At 35.3% G+C, this 14,815-nt stretch overlaps 1 protein-coding gene across 1 annotated transcript in view; it reads left to right on the top strand.

Annotated features, from left to right (window-relative positions):
* LOC143228210 (transient receptor potential-gamma protein-like) overlaps positions 1–9,806 on the top strand; it is a 39,665-nt gene extending 29,859 nt beyond the window's left edge. The window contains 4 exon segments of the mRNA XM_076459514.1: positions 978–1,215; positions 4,597–4,674; positions 4,676–4,942; positions 9,462–9,806. Of these exon segments, the coding sequence (XP_076315629.1) occupies positions 978–1,215; positions 4,597–4,674; positions 4,676–4,942; positions 9,462–9,641 (763 nt within the window). The 3' untranslated portion in view covers positions 9,642–9,806.
* Positions 9,807–14,815: the final 5,009 nt, after the last annotated feature.

The following is a 14,815-nucleotide window of genomic DNA, read 5'->3' as shown; positions in this document are numbered from 1 at the left end:
TTTATAAATATTAAAAGCAAAAACCTGACTCAGTAATTACTGAAACAAGTATGTTTACTCTGTATTTATAGACTAAGTGTTCATCTCCGGATATTTAAAATGTCACTATGAAGAGAGTTTACCTCAGTCATTGTTCGAGAACTTGAATAACGTTTTAAAATCAAATTCTCATTAGAAACATTTTTAACTCTGAGGTTCCAGGTTTTGTGCATTTGTCCTCAGATAGTAGCAATTTGTTCTAAATCATTTCCTATCTGTCGTCAAGCGTAGCCTATCTCTCTTAAATCATCATCTACCTGTCCTCAAGCATCACCTATCTCTTCTAAATTATTACCCGTCGTTTCTAAAATCACCTATCGGTCCTCAAGCATTACCTATCTGTCCTAGATCATTATCAATCTCTTATAAATCATTACCTATCTGTCCTAAATCACTACCTATCTGTTTTAAACCGTTACCTATCTCTCCTAAATCATTACCTATCTGTTTTAAACCGTTACCTGTCTGGCTTAAATCACTACCTATCTGTGTTAAATCACTACCTATCTGTTTTAAACCGTTACCTATCTGTCCTAAATCACTACCTATCTGTTTTAAGTTGTTACTTATCTGTCCTAAATCACTACCTTTCTGTTTTAAGTCATTACCTATCTCTCCTAAATCATTATCTATCTGTTTTGAAGCGTTACCTATCTGTGTTAAATAATTACCTATGTGTTTTAAACTGTTATCTATCTGTCCTAAATCACTACCTATCTATTTTAAGTCGTTACTTATCTGTCCTAAATCACTACCTTTCTGTTTTAAGTCATTACTTATCTCTCCTAAATCATTACCTATCTGTTTTAGGGCGTTACCTATCTGTGTTAAATCACTAACTATCTGTTTTAAATCGTTACCTATCTGTGTTACATCACTACCTATCTGTTTTAAATCGTTACCTATCTATTTTACCAAAACTTTCTGGTATACTTTAGATGTCTGGAGAGCAACAGAGAAAAGGGAAATATGAACATCAATTGTGTTGATCCTCTGGGGCGTTCCGCCCTTCTCATGGCTATTGATAACGAGAACCTAGAAATGCTGGAACTGTTGATCGGGTTCCACATCGAAATGAAAGATGCGTTATTACATGCAATAAGTGAAGAGTACGTGGAGGCGGTCGAGAAGCTTCTGGAACACGAAGAAAAGGTCCACAAGAATGGCGAACCCCACGTGAGATGAAACACGTTCTTAATAAACACCACTGTTAGAAGTTCCTGGAACACAGGGCTAAGAGAAATAGAAATATTTATAAATGTTTTTATCTTGAACGCAATTATTTATCAGAAACTAAATTTTTCTTAACCCACTAACCAGTCGAGAAAATTGTATTACTATAGTAACCAATCATTAAAAACTTTCTTACGATACTAACCAATCATGAACTAGTTCTTACCATACTAACCAATCACGAAATCTCTCTTACTTTACTAACAATCAATAGTTTATTCGAAATCTGAACTTTCATGCTATGCTAGCAAGTTATGAAAAATTTCTTACTGTACTAACCAATCGTGAAGCATTTCTTACTGTATTAACCAATAATAAAATATTTCTTATCATACTAACCAACGATAAAATATTTCTTACTGTAATAGCCAATGATAAAATATTTTTTATCATACGAACCAATAATAAAATATTTCTTATCATACTAACCAATGATAAAATATTTCTTATCATACAAACCAATGATAAAATATGTCTTATCATACTAACAATGATAAAATATTTCTTACTGTATTAACCAGCAATAAAATATTTCTTACTGTAATAATCAATGATAAAATATTTCTTATCATACTAACCAATGATAAAATATTTCTTACTGTATTAACCAGCAATGAAATATTTCTTACTGTAATAGCCAATGATAAAATATTTTTTATCATACTAACCAATGATAAAATATTTCTTACTGTATTAACCAGCAATAAAATATTTCTTGCTGTAATAACCAATGATAAAATATTTCTTGCTGTAATAACCAATGATAAAATATTTCTCACTGTACTAACCAATGATAAAATATTTCTCACTGTACTAACCAATGATAAAATATTTCTTACTATAATAACCAATGATAAAATCATGTAGTATTAATAGAAAGGCTAAATCGACTAACTATGAAGTGTATATATTTTTTCTAAACACAGATACAGTATTCAAAGCAATAATTAATCATATATATATATATATATATTTGTATAAAACACAGAGAAATAAAACTAGAAATTTCTGATTATAATGAAAGAGTTAATTTTTGTACTAGGGTTCATTCAAGTGCTCACTTTGTTCTACAACTTACGTTGTTTCAAATAGTTTGTTGTTGTTGTTTTTGAATTAAGCACAAAGCTACACAATGGGCTATCTGTGCTCTGCCCACCACAGGTATCTAAACCCAGTTTTTAGCGTTGTAAGTCCGCAGACATACCGCTGAGCCACTGGGGGCTGTTTTAAATAGATATAACAAGTCTAGATATGAAAATCCTTAAATATATACGTTATGAGTAATCTCCAGTGAACCATAAAAAATAAACTAAATATTTGTATACTGCCACAGTATATATTCTTGCCCTGGAAATAAGGACTCGACCTCTGCTGATTTAATAGCTTCTAATCTCAGCAAATATTGCTAGGTTAACCAGTGGAGATTGGGCGAGAGATTATGAGGGTCATAAAGTTCTAGAAAGTTCTGATTCAGGAGACAACGTGTTCTCAGCTAATAAACCTTTGATCTGTTAGCTTTGAGCACCAACTCACTCATGTTCGATATAAGTCGTAAAGATAAGTTATCACTGCGGAGATGATCGTGAAACCGATTTGTCTCCATCTCTGATTGCTATGGGATAAAATTATGGTGGCTTTTTTCTTCTAATAATGACAGTTTCAGAACCCGACAGCCGTGATAGCTGCTAGCTACTTATCAGTGCAGTTAGAAAGTTTTCCTGGGGAAAACATGATGCACCATGACGTAACAACAAGAATGTGGAGCTAGATAGGGTTAACACTATTAATGTAATTCAAACACAATTTAATGGTGAAACAATAAAGAGATGTTCCCCAGCATAGCCCCTTAAAATTAAAAAGGAAACATGTTTTATTTGTTTTCAAATCATGATTTTAACATTTCCAAGCACTTATAAATCTAAGATATAGCTATATTTATATATTGATGTTGTATTGATAGAGGTATTGCTCAGTTTGTATCTTTTACAAACTATTTAAAAATAAAGCAACCTTAAAAACGTAATTATTGTATGTTTTAGAATACTTTAAGAATATTTTAAAACGTTTCGTTTTCGTCAAGAGAGATTTTTAAAAATATTTGTTTAGAAGTAATAAGTAAAGAATTTCAATTTCACGTATGTTAACAGCGTAAATATGTTCCTTTAGAACGTTTTGGAAACATCTTGAATAGAGATATTGTAATTTAAAATTAGTGAGAAATTATTGTAGTTGTCAGGATAGAGGTTTAGTTTGATTTGTTGCTAAGCGCATAACTACACAATGGGCTATCTGTGCTCTGCCTACAAAGGGTATTGAAGGCTTACGCTTGCAGACTTATTGCTAGGCTGCTGAGGAGAGTGGGCAAGGTTGCAGATGGCTTGTTCATTTAATATATACAATAGTTATTACCAGATGGCGATATTAATGTGAATTTGAAAGTTATTTTTCATAGTGTAAAGCATAACCGGGTAACTCGTGATAACGAGAAACCTACTTGAAGTAAAAATGTATGGATATTAGAACTTTAATGAAACTAGAGACCAACGTTTCTACCTTCTCAGATCATCTTCGGGTTAACTTAAACAGATATCCCACAACGTAGCTTTGTGTTTAACTTCATTCAAAACGTCTTTAAAATGCTATCGGTATTAGTTTTGACACATCCAGGTAGGTTTGCCTAGTCCCTCACATAACGTTCTTTACAGATTATATTTACTTGTCAAGTAATGGATAGTGTTCGCTGAAGAAATAGTAGTTCATTCCAATAGCAGGATGTACGTGTTACGGAAAAACCAACTTACTAAATAATATCCTAAAACTTGATCTTTTCTTCTTGTGTGAAGGTTGTACATTTCAGATAACGTAAAGACAGGAGAAATTGACTACAATAAAATATTGAAGGAGTACAAAAGGAGAGAGGTACATTTAATAAGCCTCGACTGATTTATTTTTGAGTATATTTTAGTATATAATTTATACAAGGACTGTATTTTACGTTTGTACATTTTGATATATATGAATGTGATTCAGGTTGTACAAATTCATTTTAAAAGTTGAGTAATTTTATTGTAGGTGTGTGTTTTTCTTATAGCAAAGCCACATAGGGCTATCGGCTTAGCCCACCGAGGGGAATCGAACCCCTGATTTTAGCGTTGTAAATCCGGAGACATACCGTTGTACTAGCGGGGTCGAGTAATTTTATTATAAATTGTGTGTGAAATGACTTCCCGAACAGTATGTCTTAAAGTCACAAAACCGGTAAAAGTTTAAGGTTATAAATATCACAAGGAGTTAGACCTTTTTAATATTTCCCGTCTGTTCCAGAGCTGGGAAGCTATAGACCAAGAGACGGGCACCTTCACCCCAGACGTGTCCCCCCTAACTCTTGCAGCTCACAGAGACATATTACGAAATCATCAAGATTTTGTTGGATCGTGGTGCAACTCTTTCCATTCTTCACCAAGTGCGATGTGGATGCAGCGACTGCGTGGTGTCCAGCTCCGAGGACAGCCTGAGACACTCTCGGTCCCGGATCAACACTTATCGCGCCCTGGCCTCGCCCTCACTCATTGCACTTTCTAGCAAAGACCACGTTCTGACCGCCTTCGAACTCAGTTGGGAACTGCGGCGATTGAGCTTCATAGAGCATGAGTTCAAAAGCGAGTATCAGGTAACTAACTGTCATGTTTACTTGGTTTGTTGGGAACTAAGTCGGTTGATCTTCATGGAACACGAGTATCAGGTAACTAGATGTCATGTTTACTTGGTTAGTTGGGAACTGAGTCGGTTGACCTTCATGAAACACGAGTATCAGATAACTAGCTGTCATGTTTACTTGGTTAGTTGGGAACTGAGTCGGTTGATCTTCATGGAACACGAGTATCAGATAACTAGATGTCGTGTTAACTTGGTTAATTGGGAACTGAGTCGGTTGATATTCATGAAACACGAGTATCAGGTAAATGTCATGTTTATTTCATATCAACAATAAAATATTAATTTAAAAGGGTCTCTCCTTTCCTATTGTTTGTTTGTTTTTTGTTTTTTTGATTTCGCGCAAAGCTACTCAAGGGCCATCTGCGCTAGACGTCCCTAATTTAGCGATGTAAGACTAGAGAAAAGGCAGCTAGTCATCACCACCCACCGCCAACTATTGGGCTACTCTTTTACCAACGAATAGTAGGATTGACTGTCACATTATAACGCCCCCACGGCTGAAAGGGCGGGCATGTTTGGTGCGACCGGGATTCGAACCCGCAACCCTCGGATTACGAGTCGAACGCCTTAACACGCTTGGCCATGCCGGGCCCCTTTTCTATTGTAATTTAAAGTTATTTAATTGGATTTAAATGGTGTTTGCAACAGAAAAGCAGTATCATTCAATGTTTGTTTTCAAAGCATATTTCAATAAATATGTTTAGTAGTTGTTATAAGTAGTTACCCGGGCACATGACTTGGTTATTTAGTGTGGAAATGGTTTCCTAGGAACAACATACTTACCTTGATAATCTATAGTTTCCTGGTAATGAGTGGTTACCTAATTACGAAAGTTTAGAAATGTGTACATGAAGACTCTCTGAGTGCTGTTGTCTTGAATTCAGCACAAACGTGCACAATGGGCTATCTGTGCTCTACCCAACCACGGTCATCGGAAACCCGGATATTAACGATGTAAGTCCGCAGATATACCAATGTGCGACTGGGGGGCAGCTCTGAGTCAACGAACTGAAATATACGGATTTGAGTAAAAATGGATATACTTATATCCTTATGAAGAAAAGAATGTAAAAGGTAGTTACAGTAAAAAGAAATACAACTATAATTATTTATATTGGGAATATCTTACATGTAAGTGTGTACATTATCGCAACAACTAGCTAGAGCACCTGTTCCCTGGAGGGAAGTTATGTAAATTCATGTTTAATGAAAGGTTATCTCAGGACATGTAAAGTTACTTGCCTTATATGTAGTTGTAACAAAATACCCACATAAACTGCAAAATTTGTATGTACCTCCGTCAACAAAGGACGAAGTAGTTACATGGACATACAGCAGACAGTACTATTATATTTATACAGATATGTAGTTACATGGATATAAAACAGACAGTACTATTATATTTATAAAGATATAGAGTTGTGAAAGACCGAGTATAACGGATTAGGGCAGCTTCTAGTGAAGAAAGTTAAAGGTAAGAATAGCTTGTTATTAAAAATGATTCAAAAGTCCGGTGCGAATACAGAGAAAAACTCAGCAGATAGAAAAACAGTAAGAACCCAGCCATCATCTTGTGAGTATTTGTTTCAAACATTGACGACCAAGTTGTAGGTGTTTTAATGCAACCCCACATTGGTTACTAACCTCAATGTAGCTGTTCCATTGATGGATTCTGACACCATGGACATAACAATCTCAACTGACCAACATAAAAAATAGACATGACTAAAGAATTGAATATTTTCTCGTTATTGACTCGTTTATAGTTTTTATTTAACAAACGTTTAGATACTAAATAGAACTTTATTCGTTTTTCACGTCCAACAATTTTTATAGATTCTTATAAATTTTTCAGTGTTTTGTAGAGACAGCATCTTCTATCTTATAGATCAGAAACTGTTTGAGTTTAACCTTCGTAATCTATTCTGTCTTATACATCAGAAACTGTTCGAGCTTAACCTTTGTAACCTATTCTGTCTCAGAGAACAGAAACTGTTCGAGTTTAACCTTTGTAATCTATTCTGTCTCATAGATTAGAAACTGTTCGAGTTTAACCTTCGTAACTTCTTCTATCTTATATCTCGAAGATAATATAGTTTAACCTCATCTATATTTTAACTTAGAAAGTGATATGACTTTGTCTCTTCTGTCTTGTAAAGTCGAAGTTGATTTAATTTGATCTCTTCCAACTTATAAAGCAAAGCTAACTTAACAAAAATAAGGCTAATATTTTAAAATATCAAACAACCTAGTCCTACGTGTCCTTATGTTATCTTTCTTTCTCACAGTTTGAAGGAAAGTATACTTGCTATACATTACGTTAAGCCTATTAGTTTGTGTAAAATTACATTGTTTAAATCTATAGTTGCTGTACATTATGTTAGGCCTATTAATTTGTGTAAAATTACATTGTTTTAAATTATCGTTGCTATACATTATATTAGGCCTATTAATTTGTGTAAAATTACATTGTTTAAAATTATCATTGCTATACATTGCGTTAAGCCTATTAGTTCGTGTAAAATTACATTGTTTAAAATTATCGTTGCTATACATTGCGTTAAGCCTACTAGTTCGTGTAAAATTACATTGTTTAAAATTATAGTTACTATACATTATGTTAGGCCTATTAGTTTGTGTAAAATTACATTAAAATTATAGTTACTATACATTATGTTAGGCCTATTAGTTTATGTAACGTTATATTAATCTTGTTCCTTATAGTTATTTAATAATTTAAAATGTGTGTAATAATAATAACACTATACTAACCATACTATGTTCGCTATATTTTAGAAGGTACTTTATTTGACCCCTATAACTGTAGTTTTACTATCTTGAAATTTATTATTTAACTTTTTAAACATTTTTATAGTCGTCTGTAAGACCGACCATGTATTGCTTTTGTTTTATCTTCAATATCATATGTTTCATAGCGGTATAATGAATGCCATCGATTTACTAGGACTGATTAAATAGCAAGTCCTCTCCATTATTGACTGTCAAAACATACTTTAACCTGCTGTTTTGGCTAATATAATGGTATCGTAGAGTATAATTCACGAACAGCTCGCTTCATAATCTGGCGAGTATCAGGTTCAGAATGAAATGGTTAAAATTGCTCTTTGATTTAATACTGATCACTTCGAACTAAACGCAAAATGGCTGAAATGAAGCGTCATCTAGAAGTTTAGACCGATTATCTTAAGCTCGAGTTTAGGAATCACCTTTTCCCATCATTTATTTTTTATCGCAAATTTAGTAATCAGTTGCCTCACGCCATCGCTAATGTGCCCATTTTGTAACGTTAATCTGGTTTAAATGATTGTAATCGAGTGTGCGTTGTTTTTCATGCGCTTGCAAACATTTTTATCGTGCAACAAACCCCAATTTTTAAAATAATAAGCCTTTTACTTTACAGTTAAACTATCGAGGGGCTAGTTGACTGGTGAAAAACACATATATATGAAATAAATTAAAATATATGTGTAAATTATATACAGAGTATGTGTGTGTGTTTTTGTTATATAGCAAAGCCACATCGGGCTATCTGCTGAGCCCACCGAAGGGAATCGAACCCCTGATTATAGCATTGTAAGTCCGTAGACTTACCGCTGTAATAGCGAGGGTCTGTATACACAGTAAGTTACAAGGTTTATTTCTGATGTAACACTCTATTTGGAACTTTTTATTTTACTTGTTATTTATACCACAGATAAGAACTCTTCCCTTGCTCAATGGTATGGCCAGTTGGGTTAAGGCGTTCAGTTCGTAATCTGAGGATTGTGGGTTCGAATCCCTATGACATCAAAACATGCTTGCCTTTTAGTCGTGAGGGCGTTACAACTTTCGGTCAATCCCACTATTCGTTCGTAAAAAGTAGCCCAAGAGTTGGCGATGAGTGTTGATGACTAGCTGCCCTCCCTCTAGTCTTACACTGCTAAATTAAAGACAGCTAACGCAGATAGCCTTTACAGCAGGTTTTAATTAATGAATGAATGAAATTATTACAAAAAACATTAGATACTATCCTTTTTACCTGTGTCAAAGGTAAGTTTATAATGCAGTGGACAATGGCAGTGTCATTGACTGCAACGAACCTCTCAATTTACAACGACCTAACAACGGTGCGAAATTAAACGTTGTTTGGAATGGCAGTCAGTGTTAGAATAATAGTTTAGATTCACGTGTATGAGTTGGTTAAACTGTAAAGTACGTTGAATGTTGCACTTAATCTTAATTCCAACTCGGATGAATCACACTTTCTACCCAAACCGATCTCACAGCAGTATTTACAACAATAATTAACAAATATTTTATTTAGTAACTATGACTCGTGAAGACATCTATTGGCTATATTTTATTTTTTTATTTATTTTGTCCTAGAAACTTCACCGACAGTTTCAAGGCTTAGCTATGACTTAAGGAGACGTCTGCTGTCTGTACTTTAAGATTTTACTTACTTATTCCAGGAACTTCGTCGACAGTGTCAAAACTTTGCCACAGTACTCCTTGACCACACCCGCAGTTCTTACGAGTTAGAAGCAATTTTGAACTACGACCCCAGTGGTCCAGCTTTCCACCATGGTGACCGAATGCATCTGAGTCGTCTGAAGCTGGCCATTAGGTACAAACAGAAAAAGGCAAGTTAGTTCTGTCTAAAGGTACACGATAGATATCTTACCAAAGCCAAAGGACCTCCTGTCGGTTCTACACATTGGAAGAACTGCTTACATTCAACAAGTTTAGTGTAACATATCTCCACTGCAGTTTTACAGTTGTCAAACAACTTTTATTATATGGTCAAATAAAATAGAAACCGAAAATAGGTCAAAATTTATCCTTTATCACAACAACCTAGGCCCAACATGGCCATATGATTAAGGAGCTCGACTCGTAATCTGAGGATCTCGGGCTCGAATCTCAGACGCACCAACCATGCTTGCCCTTTTAGACGTGGGGGCATTATACTGATACGGTCAATCCTGCTATTCTTCAGTAAAAGAGTAGCTTAAGTGTTGTCGGTGAGTGATGATGACTAGCTACCTTCCTCTAGTATTATACTGTTAAATTAAAGATGGCTAGCGCAGATAGCCCTTGTTTACCTTTTGCGCGAAATTCAAAAATAAACACAAAAACCACGTTTATTTTATAAAGCTGAAATATAAGGAGAAAAGAGTTACAGTTGTAGTGTTCATAGTTATTGCTTATGAACAGCATGCAGAGGAGGAATCTTCCTCACCAGAATCGTTAATCTGATCAATTCATATTTTATGTGAATAATTTAATACAGATATGTTCCTGGAACAGGAAAGGCGGAGCCACTGCTGAACTAATAATTCAATACAGATGTGTTCCTGGAACAGGAAAGGCGGAGCCACTGCTGAACTAATAATTCAATACAGATGTGTCCCTGGAACAGGAAAGGTGGAGCCACTGCTGAACTAATAATTCAATACAGATATGTCCCTGTAACAGGAAAGGTGGAGCCACTGCTGAACTAATAATTCAATACAAATGTGTCCCTTGAACAGGAAAGGTGGAGCCACTGCTGAACTAATAATTCAATACAAATGTGTCCCTTGAACAGGAAAGGTGGAGCCACTGCTGAACTAATAATTCAATACAAATGTGTCCCTTGAACAGGAAAGGTGGAGCCACTGCTGAACTTTGCAGCACGGTTAAATAAAAACAGTAAATGTTTCAAGATGTCTAATGGAGAAGCTGGAGAATTGTTTGTCTGTCAGTTTTTGAAATTCACGTAAAGCTATACGAGGGTTATCTGCGCTAGCCATCCATAATTTAGCAGTGTAAGACTAAAGGGATGGCAGCTAGCTAGTCATCACCACCCACCGCTAACTCTTGGGCCACTCTTTTACTAACGAATAGTGGGATTGATGGTTACTTTATAACGCCCCCACAACTATAAAAACGAACATGTTTCGTACGACGGGAATTCGAACCTACGACTCTCGGATTACTCGTCGAGGGCCCTAACCTAACCACATGGCCGTGTGGGACCTAAACTGGAGAAAGCAGCGTCATATTCCTTCGACAAAGACAGATAGAAAGTAAAGGACAATTAAAAAATATTTTCTCCCTAGACAAATAAAAATTAGATAATAATTACTGTATTAACCACAGAGACATTAGTTGTTAATGTTACTAAATAGATATTAATTAGTGTATTAACCACATAGCCATTAGTTGTTAACGTTACTAAATAGATGTTAAATACTATATTAATAACACTGACACCAGTTAATTAATGTTACCTGTAGTTCTTTTAAAAATTTGTAAAGAGAAACTTGAACATAAGTTAGAAGCTATTTAAAAATAAATAAAAAAATTCAGACACAGAACATTGATCAATTCGAAGGAGAAGTGAATATAACTGGAAACTTCACACTTTTTACCTTTGAAATTGAAGTTAGCAGAATGTATTTTACTTTAACCGCGACATAACGGCTCTAAAATTTCTTAAGTACAAACTTTGAACTCATGGCTTCTCGTCCCTAAAGATGTTTCGTCCATCACTCGTATTGTTGTCATATTTAATGTTACCAATACAAAAAAGCTTATTTTTTGCAGAAAATTAATAAAATTGTTTTAACCACAAGTGATAAGTTATTTTTAGCTGCGGCATAACGGCTTTAAGATTGATGTATTTAACTAGGCCTAAGGTTTCACAGATTAATTTACTGTAATCCTGCCAAAAAAGAATTTCAAGTGCCGCATCTGTTGAGAATTTTCTCTTGCTTCCTTTTTAGCTGAGCACGCTATTTCCTAGAAATAGCACAAAGCCACCCATTAACAGTAGAATTAATTCTCCTATAATTTGCGAGAAACGCTTGACAAATACCCTTTGTAATTGTACTGTTTTAAGTAGCTAAGGATCTTATTTTTAATGGGGTATCTTTCCTCGGATAACCAACTATTCTTTACTGAATATCTCTAAAATATATCATTGTGGCAACGGTGAATATTCATGAAACCAATAACCAACGTTAGTAGTATTACTAACGAAGAAATTCTTAATTTATCTCGGGAAAAATAAAACCTTCAACGAATTGAAAACTAAACTATTAAGTCAGTCGTGACGAATAACCACAAAATATCTTATGCAGAGGCGTAGATCCTGGGGTATGGGTGGGATACACCCCTTCATTTTAGGTGGGGGTATGTGGCATACAATCATCCCCCCTACAGTTTAGTCTGTTGAATTGTTTTATTGCATCACAGACCTACAAATTGTGTGTTTGTTCTTGTGATTCTCGTGTTCTTACCAATCGAATTACATAATTAGGCCTAGATGTAGGCTTTTTCAGTAGCCGAAATGTACATCTTTAATATAGGCGTGCTTCTAAGCTTTTCGATCTAAGCGATAGTTCGTAAGTATCAGTCAGTAAGCCTAAGTATACATGATAGGCTTGCAAGCACTATTACAGAATCTACCTACGTTTTGTACGTAGTGTAAGATAAAGTAAAATTTTTATCACAAAAGATTGAACAGAGCTTGAAATTCGAAAATATTACTCCCAAGCGTAAACTCCTGTGATCTAGATCTGGCAGTCCATTTGTAGCTTGTAGCTGCATCAATCATATGTGTATATTGTGCGGTTTTCCTACGTCATTTGTTCTTATGCATGTCTAGCCGCTTTTATTGTCGAACGCCTTACTCTCCTTAGCTGCCGAATCCGCTGACCATAGTGTACAGTTAACGACAGGTTCGAGCCGCTTGGACCAGACGCGCTCTACATCACCCCCTTCCGCTCCCTTTAGTCTAAGCCTCAATTTTACAACAGGGCTCATTAGAACTGTGTTTGTGGCCCTCATTAATCCGTGAAATTTCAGATTATCACCGCCCTCTAATAAAGTGCTGGTGCTTTATGGTAAAAGAGCAATATATTTTCTTATCATAGATAGTAAAAATATTGTGTTTTCTTGTACAATTAGAACACAAAAGGAGCGATTTCAACGGCCTGAAGCCTCTACTCGAATTGTATTGCTAGTTTTTTAGGTGTTTTTATTTAATAGACGTGCTTATAGACATTATATCACAACGTGTTTGCCTTTTGATGAGCTTTAACAGGAATATGATATACTTGTAATTGTTTAAGTATTTTTCGAGAAACTTGCAATTACTTGTGTTGTAACTAGCACACATTATTGTCTCAGCGATGCCCAGACGGTCAGTCGGCTCGGTAGTTATTGTGAGGTTCGCGCGTTCGACTTAAATACATTGTACAGTTCAGTCCTACTTCCATTCTGTTCTATCTTCGTTCGTTGTACGTTGGAGTTTTCAATAAAGACTGTATTTTAGCCTGTTGAGTCATCTGGGAAACATATTCCAATTATGACAAGCAAGCGTCTAAAACTTTCCGATATTAGACAGTTCTACAAGCCAGTTACTAGTACTACAAGTGACAATGTAGATGCAGATAATCCAACCACCTTAAGTAAAGGAATAGAAACTTGTTATACAGAGGAAATACCATGTTCATCAGAGGACGAGTCTGAAAATGCTTGTGCAACTATTGCACATCATGAACCACCAGATAGTTGTGAAACAAGTTTGTGCAGTAATGAAAAATCTGACACTCCACAGATGCAGTGTGGAAAACCATATCATCCAGATGCACAACTAATACCACGAGAAAGCAAAATCTCAAAATATCAACTTCCAGGGCAAGTGGTTTGATGAGTTCCCATGACTGCACTTCGACAATCAGACTCAAAAGTCATATGCTTTCATTGTGCCAAGGCGGAAAATAGAGGTCTTTTACAGGGAAATTGAGAGGTCAGTGGAGTATACCTTCATATCCACCGATTTTTGCAACTGGAAAAGGCAAAACAGAAATTCAACTAACACCAGTCCTCCTCTCAGCACAGATTCGCTATACCTCAAGAAGGTTCACTTGATGTAACTTCAGTGACTGTCCAGCTACATGATGGAAAAAGAAGCAGCAAAAGAAGTCTAGCCAAAATATTCAGAAGTTTACATTTCTTACTGCGTCCAAGGTTTAGCATTACGTGGACATACTGATACGGAGGGGAACTTCCTGCAGTTAATGAAGCTCCTGGAAGAGGAAGATCCTGAGTTGACAGCCTACTTGTCAAAAGAAAACCACATTTGCATCACCCCAGGCTCAGAATGAAATAATGGAGATGTTCAGCCATCAAATACTGAGGAACATAGCACATGAAGTGCAGCAAAGTAAAATCTTTGCATTAATGGTTGATGGTACTCAAGATGTTACAGGTGCTGAACAGGAAGCAATATGTGTATGATATGTAGATGAGAACCTTGACATCCATGAAACATTTCTTGTTTTGTACAGTGTTTCCAATAAACTGGTGAAACAATGTGAATGTGAACGCAGCTTTTCTGCATTAAGACGGTTGAAGACGTGGTTAAGTTAAACTATGTCTCAGTGCTGCCTCAACCATGTGGCAGTTTGTTACACTCACAAAGATGAGGTGAACAAGCTAAATACAGAAAAGCTTATGAAAGAATTCATAAACATATATCACAAAGGAGGTTTGTGAACATGTAAACTAGAGGACTAAATGAATCTTACTTCAATGAAAAGTATGAATAATTGTGTGCTACATTGTATTGATGTGTAATTTTCAAGAGCTTGCAAAGACATTTTAATTATTTTTATCAAACAACATGAACAGTTTTTCAGTAGGTATAAACTTATCAAGGGTAATTAATAATTTTATTGATGTTTGAAAGCATAATTCATGCAATGAAAGTTATTAGTAACCTTGTCAAGTATAATGGCCCCTTTTATACTGTGCAGTGTGCAGGAATAAATTC

This window comes from Tachypleus tridentatus, chromosome 10 (assembly GCF_004210375.1).
Source record: "Tachypleus tridentatus isolate NWPU-2018 chromosome 10, ASM421037v1, whole genome shotgun sequence".
NCBI classification, from domain to species: domain Eukaryota; kingdom Metazoa; phylum Arthropoda; class Merostomata; order Xiphosura; family Limulidae; genus Tachypleus; species Tachypleus tridentatus.
Note: the sequence above shows the minus strand (reverse complement) of the source record. Positions and strands in the feature narration are given on the sequence as shown.